The sequence below is a fragment of the Rhinopithecus bieti genome, unplaced genomic scaffold (genome assembly GCF_001698545.2).
Source record: "Rhinopithecus bieti isolate Rb0 unplaced genomic scaffold, ASM169854v2 scaffold_1853, whole genome shotgun sequence".
Classification (NCBI taxonomy): Eukaryota; Metazoa; Chordata; class Mammalia; order Primates; family Cercopithecidae; genus Rhinopithecus; species Rhinopithecus bieti.
The window spans coordinates 2,857,251-2,871,977 of record NW_016804151.1 but is presented as its reverse complement, the minus strand read 5'-3'; the positions used below and the strand labels follow the sequence as shown (position 1 = coordinate 2,871,977).

The following is a 14,727-nucleotide window of genomic DNA, read 5'->3' as shown; positions in this document are numbered from 1 at the left end:
TGACTGGAATAACGCCAAATATTTTATGATAGTTCAGTGAATAACCATCCTTTCTTTTTTACACTTAAAATTAAGTTCCTAACCTTACACAGCTAAAAAACTGAAAGATCAGTATAAAGGACATGTAAGACAGTTGAAGAGTTTTGTCATTTCTTGGGACCATTCTTTTCAGTCACTTCCAGCAGGGCCCTCAAAGCAATTTACAGAGCCATTTCTCACAATTGGGCAGACATACTCAGGTTTAGTGGGTCATTTTTGCCTCCTGCTGCTTCTTTCTCTCCTCTTCTATATTTCTTTCCTTCTTGCATTTTTTTCTTTGCCCATCTGTTTCCTCAGTTAACATAAAATTTGAAAGGTTCGTCCCCTACTCCCGCACATCTTGTACAGGAAAGACCCCTTTTACACAGTAGTCAAGAAGTATTATCTGCAGGGTGAGTGTCTGGAGGTAAAACATTATGGAACAGAACTGGGAAGCAATCAAAAACAGGAATGTGGGAATGTGTATAGAGCACAAAGGATTTACAATCAGGGGCTACAGATTTAAGGTTCAGCTCCTACCATGTCATTTCAGCTTTTCTAAGCTTCAGTAGACTTACTTATGAAATGAAAATGACTGCCAACTCAACCCCTATTCCAAACTTGAGTTGTGGAAAAAACTATGCACAAAAATTAATAAAGATTCTATTTTACAGCAACACCTTTAACAGAATACATTTCAATCAATAATAAAAGTGGAGTGCCTTCACTGGAGGGGGAAACACAAACCCCTAACAGTCTCCAATGAAGACTCTGGCCAGTGCTGTTAATTCCTGGGTCTCTACTCTTGAATCAGTGCTGTATGAATTGCTCCCACTGGGGACTTCCTGACTAATGGAGAGTCTAATCCCTAGTTTTGTTCTTGCTATTATCACTCTCTTTTGCCTCAGATGTATGAAATAGTAGAGTCTTGGGAAATACATGGTTTTGCCTTGAAGATTGATTGTTAATGATGTACTACAGTAAGGATCTCATAAAAGTTTTATACTTTTACATGTTCATACCAGACTTAGTTAAAATACCTAAGGTCTTTTATTATATTCAGTTTCAGGTAAACCTGCAGTGGCAGTGTGGCATAGAAGGAGGAATGGACTGGGAATTGAGGAAACTGATTTCTAATGTTAGTTCTGTCATTAACTATTTATTCTTAGGCAGACTTCTGTGGTTTTTAGACTTGGATCAGTGTAATAAATGGGTTTGGACTAGATGATTGTTGAAGAGTCCTTCTAGATCAAAATTGTATGATTCTAAGTTCTACCTAGAAAATAAGTTTATAGGTTAGGTAATATAACATATGAAAATATATAATGAAAATTCCTATTAATTCTAGCTGGCAATCCTTTTATTCCTTCAAGTTGAAAGCACTTGTAAGTTTACATACAGGTAAAATAAATTATATAGAAACAGAAATTCCAAATTAAATAACAAAAGTACAAGGATAAAAAGCATTAGCTAAAATTTTTTTAATGGTAAATACTACCTTTATTTAAAAAAGTTATACATGCTAGAAAAAAGCATAAATGATACATGTAAACAATTGTTTACTCAATACTTTTTTTTTCCTTGAAAAAGGTGCAAATGATCTTTAAATGTAAACACAAAGTTGCCAAACATCTTTGTAGTTGGGGAAAGGGAGAAGGAGGTTATTCCTTTTAAATGCAGTTAGTCTTATTCAAAGATTTTTCTTGCAAAATATATTGAAAAAAATTTGTCTATGAATACAATGAGGAAAAAAAACTTTAACCATTGAAATTATGTTTTTTCCTAAAATTTTAACTTTTACCAGAAAGTGCAATTTGAGAGAAGTAGTAACAATGGTCTTATAGAATGAAGATAATGATACATTGTTTGTATAAAAGAACCAAGATATTAATAAAATGCCTCAATTGATTTTATACTGTTTAATGTGTGCTATTACATGAACTGAATAATTCATTCCCTTGGAGGCTGTTATTAAAGGTAAGCCTCAGCTTAACTAGGCCTGAGCATCAAGAATAAATTGCATAACAGAATTCACTGCTGGGAGAAGATATTTCTCCCTGCTGGTCCTTGGTAGCAATAAGGAAACAGGAAGGATAGTTGCTTTAGTTGGTAACATTTTGAGCAAAACTGTTGCAGAAGCTGCATGTGATCCTCTTGGATTCTCAAGACAGCATATGAGACTTATATATTGTTTTTATAAGAGGCACTGAGCAGAGCTCTAGATCTAGCAGAAACTCTATGAGAATATTATGAAAAAAAGACTAAATAAACAAATTCATACAGAAATAAGACATAAAATTACACTGATGAAAACTGTAGTGTCTGAGTCCTGGTTTTTATTGATTTAGTATCCCTTCTGAACTGTACTATTTAAAATGAGATGTTGCCTTTTCTTTTTTTTTTTTTCTTTAGATTTTCAAGTGTTCTGGTGGTTAGTGCAAGAATAATGGCTAGCTAATACATTTTGCATACCTACCTTAATTCCTGGTAATCCTTGTTAGTGGAATCACGTGGATGGAGTGTCTAGCAATAACAGCCAAATCATATATAGCCCTTATGCCCTTATTAAATAGTATTTTCAAACCTAAATCAATACCTTATAAACAAAGTAAGTTTTGCTGCTTGGAATTTTTTTCTTCTTTTCTTTTTTTGTGGGAGGAAGGATAAGTTCAAAACGAAAACAACAAAAAACCATGATAAATTAAAACCAAAAATAAATATTCTTCTGCACAGAGTTGACAATTATTGTGCATCTTGCAGGTGAAGTACTTTCATTTGTATTTCCATATGTTGAGGCACCGGCAAATAATAAAATTTGTTCTAATGTTTTCTCAAGCTGTACAAAGCTCCAAGGTCAAAGCTCCCCAGAATACAGAGGAATATGTACAAGACTCTGTCTTCTCTGTGTTCACCAAATATGGGATTCACAATGTGTCATTTTAATAACTCCTACACCACCCCCTAGCCGACGGTAATTCATCCCGCCATATAACCTGCAAAGAGAGAAACATAATCATATTTTCTAACTGGAAAAAAAGCACCATTTCTTCCACAACTAAGATGTTATTAACACATTTCTATGTTTTATATTATAACTAATATTTTCAGCTTCACACTAATATTGTCTTCATTCTAAAAATTAGAAGCTGCAGTTGAGCACTGTTGAGTAGCAGGACTGTTTCAGAGACTGACATGCTCTCACTCATAGGAGGCTGTGTGAAGAATGAGAGAGCATCATATTCACTTTTTGCATCAGAACTTTACAACTTTATACCTCACTGACTTCTAACAATTACACAGAATTATATATTCTACAGTTTTGTAATTTTGCCCCAGCTATATTATTGTCCCACCTATGTTTTCCCTTTGCCTAAAATTCTTCAAATATTTATTTTTATCCCTTTGTCTTATATATACTCTGTAAGCCTCCTCAAGTCTTTTATAGAACAAAACTGGATTTGAGTAAAGTCGCACCTAGTTTGTGACAAGATCATCTTCAAAATTAAGGACCTTCCACGGAGAAGAATACTAGACCCTTATCAGCTATGAGGTAGAGTTGGTTTTTAAGTCTGGGATATGTAACTGCAAATATTTAGTTATTAATCTTCCAACAGATGATCCTCAAGAATTTCATGACTATTACTTTGTCATCTATTACTAATTCTATTTAGTGACAGTTACTAAGAAACAAGTCCTCAGATAAGATTATAGTGATTAAGTGACAGTAAATTTGGCTGTCTTCAGAAATTATGCTTACTCAAAATTCCTAGTAAAAATAGAAAGCTGTATATGGAAGAAAATATCCTGCCAGGGGGAGGCCCAAAGCTGCCATTACCTATCCTTTACCATTATTAGGTTTTGCTAAAATGTTACCTTTCCAATGAGGCCTTCCCTGACCACCTTTAAAAACAGATTCCCCTCCCTGTACTCCCTAGCCTCCTCCCCTGCTTTGGTATTTGCCATAGCACTTCCATCTACTGGTATGGTACTATTTGTCTCCCTCAATACAACTGGTTAGCTCCAGCAGGGCAAGAAATTTTTTTTTTAGACGGAGTCTTGCTCTGCCACTCAGACTAGAGTACAGTGGTGTGATCTCAGCTCACTGCAACCTCCACCTCCTGGGTTCAAGAGATTCTTGTGCCTCAGCCTCCTTAGTAGCTGGGATTACAGGCATGCGCTCAGCAGCAATTTTTTGTTGTTGTTGTCTAGTTTTGTATCCCCAAGGCTCAGAGCACTTAGTAAATCCTTTTTTTTTTTTGAGATGGAGTCTCGCTCTGTCACCCGGGCTGCAGTGCAATGGCCCAATCTCCGCTCACTGCAACCTCTGCCCCCCAGGTTCAAGCAATTCTCCTGCCTCAGCCTCCCAAGTAGCTGGGATTACAGGTGCCCACCACCCATGCCTGGCTAATTTTTGTATTTTTAGTAGAGACAAGGTTTCACCATGTTGGTCAGGCTGGTCTCGAACTCCTGACCTCAGGTGATCTGCCCACCTTGGTCTCCCAAAGTGCTGAGATTACAGGCATGAGCCACCGTGCCTGGCCATTAGTAAATCTTTACTTAATGAACAGGACTGTAAAAATGTGATGTAGGAGCAAAAAGTACTATGCTGTTATTAGCCTGACTTTAGTTTGTGACCACTGAGTCATATGGAGCTGTGAGACATATGGAGGATCCAAAGCATGTCACTTAAATCTCTGTGAAGGTTGTGGCTTTCCTAGAGATAGACTACAGTTGAATCTAATAGGGTGATGAAAAAACCCAGGTGGATAGTTGCAGGCTTAAAATTAAGAAATGGATTAGAACACAGTGAAGAAGGGACTACAAGACTGCCTCTTTTAGAGCAGTAACAGTAAACAGAGCTCAGCTTATCCTTCACGGCCATAAGAAGAATTTCCCAGAATGCCTGCTCCTCAGCTCACATGTCCAGCCTGATATTTCTGGTTGATGTGCAACCTTAACCACTGAGATGGTAACCCTAAACTTGCTTAGGCAAGTAAGCCCATTTTATTGAGAAGGAAACCCCAAATTGCTTAGAAGGCAACACTGTTTTCTTAGAAGACTAGTATTTAGAATTAAGTACAGATATGCCATACATCAAACCCATAGTACTGTTATTTTTAAAGTTTGAGAATTAACTATATGTTTGGCATTTTAAGTTCTTATAGTGTTTAAGAGAATTTGGCTTTTTAGAGCATCTGTAAGATTACTCTTGTGATTCCAGTATAAAATATGATTGAGTAAAGATTTAGACTTAATTATTTTAAGTTTAAAGGTTTAAGAGAATTTTGCTAAGTTTGTAAAGGTTTTGAATATTTAAAATAAATGCAAAAGTCACCTAATTTATGTGAAATTGTAAAAACTATTTAACTACTTAGGAAAGCTTTATTAGACAATTGAGGATTTAAAAGCAAAGTAAAATTAAACCTAGAAATGAAGTTTAAGTTAAGCTCTCTTAAATAAGATGTAGCCTCCTCCCTAAAAGTTAAAATGGGTTTAAAAATGAAATATTCTTTTTTTAAACATTAATTTTCAAAAGTAATTGCAATTTGTTTTCCTAAGCATAGGTTTCCCACAAGAACACCAAAAAATGGCATGGACAGATTTGGAGCCAGACCTAGGTTCTAATTCTAACTCTGTCACTAAATCACTTAGGCAAGTCATTTTATTTCTCAGTGCTTTTGTTTCCTCAGCTGAACATGATCGGACCAGGAAGGAGATTTTTTCCCCTATTTTACTCATCTCTAATTATAAAACTGGACAGTTACTGAAAAGGAGAATTTTGTAATATATCAGCCACTTTAGAGCAATCAAGTCAAAATGAGCCATAAATATGTGTAACTTCAGCCCTCTTCAAAGTACTCCAATTTACTGACCATCCCAGTTCTGATGGTCATGGGCTGTCTCAAGCCCATGATTTCCAAGTCAGTAGTAAGGTGATTTGCTACACAGCTTAAAAGTTACCTCCATGTATTGGCATCAGGATCAAAAACTTCTATGGTCTTCAAGTATGTTGTGCCATCAAAACCTCCTACTGCCATGAGCTGCCCATTGACCACTGCCAGGCCAACCTACAAAACCAAAATATAGTAAGCTGCTGAAGAAACTAGACAATCATTAAGGAAATTCTAGACTGGTTTCTAGATAAATCTGTTTACAAAAGATAATTCTTTATGGTCTTATATTCTGGTTTACTGAAACACAGGGGGAAGATGTAACAACAAAAGTCTATCAAATTATGGGAACTATAAAATTATATATTAAATTAGAATATTCACACAGAATCGAAAACATGTGTTTCTTAAATTTAAAAAAAACTGCTCACTAGGAGTGAGCAAACAACCTTCAAACTGCTCTCACTTCTTTTGGTATTTGCCTGCTCTAATCTTTCTAAATTGCTACTAAAATTCTCTTTTAAAAATACAAATCTAGGCCAAGCATGGTACCTCATGCCTGTAATCCCAGCACTTTGGGAAGGCCCAGGTGGGAGCATCACTTGAAGCCTAGAGTTCAAGACCAGCTTGGGCAACACAGTGAGACCTCTATCTCTACAAAACTAAAGTAAAACAGAAAAATAGAAATCTAATCATATTGTCACTTTCCTCTTTTAAAAACTTTCTTACTTTGGGAGGCTGAGGTGGGTGGATCGCTTGAGCCCAGGAGTTCGAGACCAGCCTGGGCAACATAGTGAGACTGTCTTTACAAAAAATACAAAAATTAGTTGGGTGTAGTTGGGGCACACCTGTAGTCCCAGCTACCTGGAGGCTGAGGATGGCTTGAGCCTGAAAGGTCGAAGTTGCAGTGAGCTGAGATTGTTCCACTGTACTCCAGTCTGGGCAGCCGAGTGGGACCCTCTCAAAAAAATCTCCTAAAACCAAAACAACTTTCTAAGCCTCCCGACTACTTAAGGATAAGTTTAAAGTCCTTATTATGTTACTCAGGCCCTCCAGAAATCTATCTTAGCCCACTATTTGAGCCTCACCTCCTATAGTTTCCCTTTACTCCTACTAATGAATCCTATGCTGCAGTAAAACTGGATTAACTGCTAGTCCCTGAAGATAATATACATTTTTCATACCTCCACACTTTCGCACATGTTCCCTGGCTGGTGTTTGTCTCCCCGCCCCCCTTTCTTTCTCCCTCTCTTCTTTCCCTCTCTGATCTTACTCACAGGGTCTCACTCTGTCACTCAAGCTGCAGTGCAGTGGCAGGATCACAGATCACCATAGTGAAACCGTCTTTACTAAAAATACAAAGAAATAGCCGGGCATGGCGGCACGCACCTGTAGTCCTGTAGTCCTAGCTACTCAGGAGGCTGAGGCAGGAGAATCACTTGAGCCTGGGAGGTGGCGGTTGCAGTGAGCCAAGATCGCACCACTGCACTACAGCCTGGGTGACAGGCTCAAAAAAGAAAACAAAAAAACAGTTCACGATAGCATCCACCTCCTAGGCTTAAGTGGTCCTCCCACCTCAGCTTCGTAAGTTGCTGGGACTACAGGGATGCACCACTACATCTGGCTAATTTTTAAATTTTTTGTATAGATGGGGTCTCACGTGTTGCCCAGACCGGTCTCAAATTCCTGGGCTCAAGTAATCCTGTGTCTGCCTTTCAAAGTGCTGGGATTACAGGCATGAGCCACCGCACCTGGCCCTGGCTACTGTTTTCTGTCTTTTAGAAAAGCTTATTCTTCCTTCATGAGCTAGCTTACATGTGACGGTCTTTGGTAGTCTCTTCACTGACCCAACTCATTCTTACTTCCCCAAAGCAGTAAGCGCATTCTCCTATGTTCTTCCATAAAATACGTTAACACCACTGTAGGGTTTATTTATTATAGTTAGCTGTAAACATTTCAATTTCCTTCACTAAATTGGGAGCTACTAAAGGAGAGGAATCATGTCATACTCATTTTTGCTTTCCCAACACATAGCAAACACTTAACAGGAATGTGACTAAGATGCTGTTAGTTGTCAGTAATAAAAAGCCATAGATATGTGAAGGCTTTGACTTGCTGACACCTTCCAGTGGTGTTCCTTGATTTATGCCAACCAGAATTCACTCTCTTTTATCCTCAGATTGTGGAGTGCTTAGCTACTGCTTGCTTCTCCTTCCTGTTTTGGATGCCTCGATAAACTCCTGACATGATCAGTGGTTAATGGGTTACATTTCGCTCTGAGCAAACATCCCAAGATGGATGAATTCTATACTTCACCCAGAAGTCTCTTATAGTCACAGGCCATCCATGGTCTAGAACATGTCATAGGGGAGTCTGATCTGGTTTATACTATACATAGGATAGACTCAAACTAGTTTGTGGAGACTGGGGGTGGGGCCAGATGTATTTTTGCCTAAACATTTGTATTAGTATCCAACTACTTAGACTATTAGCTAGAAACATTAGGTTGCAATATATAGATCTAATATTAATTTAGATAAGGTAGTAGATAATTTGGGGAGATTGTTTCAGAAAAGCAACGGATACAGGATAAATCATAAAAGCCAGACACAGTGGCTTATGCCTGTAATCCCAGCACTTTGGGAGGCTGAGGGGGCTGGATCACCTGAAGTCAGGAGTTCGAGACCAGCCTGGCTAACATGGTGAAACCCCATCTCTACTAAAAATACAAAAGTTAGCTGGACATGGTGGCATGTGCCTGTAGTCCCAGCTACTTGGGAGGCTGAGGCAGGAGAACTGCTTGAACCTGGGAGGTGGAAGTTGCAGTGAGCTGAGATTGTGCCACTGCACTCCAGCCTGGGTGACAGAGTGAGAACTCCTTCTCAAAAAAAAAAAAAAAAAAAAGAGAAATCCTAAAAAATTATTCTCTAATTAAAGATATGACTGGACATAAAATTTTAAACTACATGAGATAAAAGTAATCAAAAGAAATTCATTATTTTCTAGTGTCAAATTAGCAGGGCTTGATTTACCTAAAAGCATCCTGAATGACCAGTGGGTCAATGAAGAAATGAAGAAATTAAAAATTTCTTGAAACAAATGAAAATGGAAAAACAACATACCAAAACCTATAAAGTGGTTTTAGAAATAAAGTGAAAGTAAAAGGAAAGTTTATAGCAATAAGAGCCTACGTCAAAAAAGTACAAAAACTTCAAATAACCTAACAATGCATCTTAAAGAACTAGAAAAGAACCAAATCCAAAATGAGTAGAAGAAACAATAAAGATCAGAGCAGAAATTAATGAAATTCAAGTGAAAAAAACACAAAAGATCAATGAAATGAAAAGTTGACTTTTGAAAGGATAAACAAAATCAACAAACCTTTAGGCAGACTAAGAAAAAGGAGAGAAGGCCCAAATAAATACAATCAGAGAATAAAAAGGAGACATTACAACTGATACCACAGAAATTCAAAGGATAATTAGAGGCTATTATGAACAAATATATGCCAATAAATTGGAAAATCTAGAAGAAACAGATAAATTCCTAGACACATACAACCTACCAAGATTGACCCATGAAGAAATCCAAAACTGGAACAGACCAATAATAAGTAATGAGGCTGAGTGTGGTGGCTCATGCCTGTAATCTCAGCACTTTGGGAGGCTGAGGTGAATAGATTGCTTGAGCCAAGGAGTTTGAGACCAGCCTGGGCAACATGGCGAAACCCCAACTCTACCAAAAAACAAAAAAACAAAAAACAAAAATTAGCTGGGCATGGTGGTGTGCACCTGTAGTCCCAGCTAATGGGGAGACTAAGGTGGAAGGATGGTTTGAGCCTGGGAGGTGGAGGATGCAGTGAGCCAACACTGTATCACTGCACTCCAACCTTGGTGACAGCCCCAGACCCTATCTCAAAACAAAACAAAAAAGTAATGAGATCAAAGCTGTAATAAAAAATCTCCCAGCAGAATTGAACAATGATATCACTTAGACACAGGGTGGGGGACATCACATACCAAGGCCTGTAGGGGAGTGGGGGACTGGGGGAGTGATAGCATTAAGAAAAATACCTAATGTAAATGACGAGTTGATGGGTGCAGCAAACCAACATGGCACATGTAGACCTATGTATCAAACCTGCACATTGTGCACATGTACCCTAGAACTTAAAGTATAATGAAAGAAAAGAAAAGAAAAAAAAATAATCTCCCAACAAAGAAAAGCCCAGGACCCAATGGCCTCACTGCTGAATCTTATGAAATATTTAAAGAAGAACTAATACCAATCCTATCAAACTACTCCAAACATAGAGGAAGAGGGAACACTTCCAAACTCACTTTAGGAGGCCAGTATTACCCTGATACCCAAACCAGACAAAGACACATCAAAAAAAGAAAACTACAGTCCAATATCCTCCATGAACAATGATGCAAAAATCTTCAACAAAATCCCAGCAAACTGAATTCAGTGACACATTAGAAAGATCATTCATCATGACCAGGCAGAAATTATCCCAGGGATGCAAGAATGGTTCAACATATGCAAATCAATCAGTGTGGTACATCATATCAACAGAATGAAGGACAAAAACCAAATAATCATTTCAATTGATGCTGAAAAAGCATTTGATAAAAGTAAGAATCCCTTCATGATAAAACCTTTAAAAAACTGGGTATAGAGGGAACATACCTCAACACAATAAAAACCATATATGACAGACCCACAGTAGCATAATTTACAATGGAGAAAAATGGAAAGCCTTTCATCTAAGATCTGGAACAAGACAGGCATGCGCACTTTCACCACTGTTATTCAGTATAGTACTGGAAGTCCTAGCTAGAGCAACAGGACAAAAGAAAGAAATAAAGGGCATTCAAATTGGAAAGGAAGAAGTCAAGTTATTCTTCTTTGCAGACAGTATGATCTTATATTTGGAAAAACCTAAAGACTCCACCAAAAAACTATTAGAACTGATAAATTCAGCAAAGCTGCAGGATACAAAATCAAGATACAAAAATCAGTAGCATTTCTATATGCCAACAGCAAACAATCTGAAAAAGAAATCAAGAAAGTAATCCTATTTACAATAACTATAAATAAAATAAAATACCTAGGAATAAACTGAACCAAAGAAGTGAAAAATATGATGAAAACTAGAAAACACTGATGCGAGAAATTGAAGAGGACACACAAAAATGAAAAGACATTCCATGTTCATGGATTGGAAGAATCAATATTGTTAAAATGTCCGTACTATCCAAAACAATCTACAGATTCAATGCAATCCCTACCAAAATACCAATGACAGTCTTCACAGAAATAGAAAAAAAAAATCCTAAAATTTATAGGCAACCACAAAGACCCAGAATAGCCAAAGCTATCTTGAGCAACAAGACCAAAACTGGAGGAATCACATTATCTGACTTCAAATTATACTAAAGAGCTACAGTAACCAAAACAGTATGAGACTAGCATAAAAACAGACACACAGACCAATGGAAAAGAATGGAGAACCCAGAAATAAACCTATACATTTACAGCAAACTGTTTTTTTGACAAAGGTGCCAGGAACGTACATTGGGGAAAGGACAATCTCTTCAATTAATGGTGCTGGGAAAACTGGGTATCTATATGCAGAATCAAACTAGACTCCATTTTTTGCCATATACAAAAATCAAATTAAAATGAAGTAAAGCCTTAAATCTAAGGCCTCAAACAATGACACTGCTAAAAGAAAACACTGGGGAAACTTTCCAGGACATTGGTCTGGGCAAAGATTTTTTTCAGTAATACTCCACAAGCACAGGCAACCAAAGAAAAAATAGACAAATGGGATCACATTAAGTCAAAAAGCTTCTGCACAGCAAAGGAAACAACCAACAAAATGAAGAGACAACCCACTGAATGGGAGAAAACTACCCATCTGACAAGGGATTAATAACTAGAATATATAAGGGCTCAAACAACTCAATAGAAAAAAATCAAATAATCCAATTAAAAAGTGGGCAAAAGATCTGAATAGACCTTTCTCCAAAGAAGGCATAAAAATAGCAGACAGGTATATGAAAAGGTGCTCAACATCTGATCACTAGAGAAATGGAAATGAAAATTACAATGAGATGTCATCTCACCCCAGTTAAAATGGTTTTTATCCAAAAGTCAGGCCATAATGATTGCTGATAAAGATGTAGAGAAAAGGGAACCCTCCTACACTGCTGGTGAAAATGTAAATTAGTACAACAGTTTGGAGGTTCCTCAAAAAACTAAGAATAGAAATATCATATGATCCAGCAATCTAATTGCTAGGTATATACCCCAAAGAAAGGAAATCAGTATATTGAAGAGATATCTGCACTCCCATGTTTATTGCAGCACTATTAATAGCCAAGATTTGGAAGCAACCTAAGTGCCCATAACTCCACTTACTCCACTACGGCGTGATGTCATGGCCACCACTGGAGACCACTGGTTGGTTCTGGGGTTGTATCTCTCAGCACTGCTCAGCTCTGTAGTGTCATCTCTACCTCCTACAGCATAGATCATGTCCTGATACACTGCACAGCCTAGGTGTTTCCTCCGGGTCCCCATAGGGGCTATAGTGTGCCATCTGTTTTCCTGAGGATTGTAACGTTCCACTGTAGGGAAAAGAAAAACCAGTAAGTGAGCATTCAACTATTTCCTCTCACCTCCAGTTTTCTTTATAGCCACTGATACTTTGTGATAACATATTTTCAACACATGATCTGATTTTTGCTTCTGAGAAGGATTTGTATACCTTTGGACAATACCACATATACTCTCATCAGGGGCTGGTTTCTTCTAGGTATGGTACAGTGGAAAGGGCATGTGTTGGGATCCAGATACTCTGGTTCTAGTTTTATCTAAATGACTAATTAGCTACATGACTCTCAGCCTCACTCTCCTTATCATTCAATGGGGAGCCTGACTACATGATCAATAAGCACCATTCAGTACTAATAATTTATCATCATAATCAGACAACTTCTGTACTCCTGTATTCCTTCCCTATAGCATAGTGCATTTTAAGCTTCTGAAGAGAAGACATGTGATAATGAATCTGGTGTGACTGTCATATTGACAATATCCTTAGGCAAAAATACCCATAATATCTAAATAGAAAGGAATAACAAACCAGGCCAGGTGCAGTGGCTCACGCTTATAATTCCAGCACTTTAGGAGGCTGAGGTGGGTGGATCACTTGAGCTCAGGAGTTTGAGACCAGCCTGGGCAACACGGCGAAACTCCATCTCTACTAAAAACACAAAAATCAGCCAGGCCTGGTGGCACACACCTATAATCCCAGCTACTCAGGAGGCTGAAGTGGGAGGACTGCTTGAGCCCTGGAGGTTGCAGTGAGCCAAGATCATGCCACTGGATTCCAGCCTGGGTGACAGAGCGAGACCCTATCATAAAACAAAACAAAACAAAACCCAAACAAATGAATTTGTAGTTCTAAGCTTTTATTTATTCTTAGATTATAATATAGAGTATGTTGTGGGTTTTTTTGAGGAGAAGTTGTGATGGAGGAAAAGGAACTACTTATATAAGAAAGTATATAAGAAAGTAGTTTTTAAAATTCATTATACATTTCCAGCAGCTTGTAAAGCAGGGGAAGAAACAAATATTTGGGGAATGTACTCAGAATATGACTACAGTAGGAGCTGAGGAAGAGCTGAGAGCTGCACTCTGCTGGAGGGAAAATCAAGCATTTTCCTAATAAGTTATAGGATAACCTGGAGTTTCTACACTTTTTGTAGGAGGACTCTCCAGGAAAACATTCTGCTTTTGGGTAACATGATTGCCTTTGGGAGGGACTAACCTGTGTTGAGTGGAGATGTCCCGTCAGAGCCACCTACAGCATATAAGAACCCTCCTAACACAGCCACAGCCACACCTAGTCTTCTGGTACTCATAGAAGCTACCCGAGTCCACTTGTTCTCCTTCGGATCATACCTGTAGTGAGGGAAACCAGACTGTATGCTTGTTCTTATTAACTGAAGCCTTTTTCATAAGCTCTGAAATCACACTAAAGATATACTGAGTACACAGACTTGCTATAGTCAAATGCGCAATGAAAATCTAACATTTTACTTAGTCATTAGAAAAACATCTTAGAATTTATATCTGTGCCAGCTATTAAGCTATTTTTATTAAGCTATTTTCTACACTCAGACTTGGAAAATGTCCCAAGGAAAGAAGAAAACAACCTATGACCTCAGCTCACATAACACAGGCTCTTTTTTTTTTTTTTTTTTTTTTTTTTTTTTTTATTTTGTGCAGTGGCACAATCTCAGTTCACTGCAAACTCCACCTCCTGGGTTCACGCCATTCTCCTGCCTCAGCCTCCTGAGCAGTGGGGACTACAGGTGCCCGCCACCTCGCCTGGCTAATTTTTTGTATTTTTATTAGAGACGGGGTTTCACCATGTTAGCTAGAATGCTCTCGATCTCCTGACCTCATGATCCGCCCGCCTGGGCCTCCCAAAGTGTTGGGATTACAGGCATGAGCCACCGCGCCCAGCCGGCAATACAGGCTCTTTCTTCAATGGAATTTTAGTTCATCTGGTCATTACTTTGAAATGCCTCTGATGAATTTTAAAATGATTTTTGTAATTTGTCTTTTTTTCCTAGTTGTTGTAGTGGGGGTGATGGCTGTTACTCTCTACTATATCCTATTTGGAAGTAGAAGTCTTTTGCATAGTTCTTTGAAACAACCTTTTTATTATAAAATAAAACTCAAATACAGAGAGCCACACAAAATAAATGTATAGTTTAAGAGTTATTATCAGGAAAGC

General features: G+C 38.0%; 1 protein-coding gene across 5 annotated transcripts in view; it reads right to left on the bottom strand.

Annotated features, from left to right (window-relative positions):
* Positions 1-1,360: 1,360 nt before the first annotated feature.
* KLHL20 (kelch like family member 20) overlaps positions 1,361-14,727 on the bottom strand; it is a 74,423-nt gene continuing 61,056 nt past the window's right edge. For all 5 annotated transcript variants that reach the window (XM_017866928.1, XM_017866929.1, XM_017866927.1 and 2 more), the window contains 4 exons: positions 13,753-13,886; positions 12,339-12,547; positions 5,980-6,086; positions 1,361-3,011 (listed from right to left, as the gene is read on the bottom strand). In XM_017866928.1, coding sequence (XP_017722417.1) covers positions 2,927-3,011; positions 5,980-6,086; positions 12,339-12,547; positions 13,753-13,886 — 535 coding nt within the window. In that variant the 3' untranslated portion in view covers positions 1,361-2,926. The remainder of the gene's footprint in view (positions 3,012-5,979; positions 6,087-12,338; positions 12,548-13,752; positions 13,887-14,727) is intronic.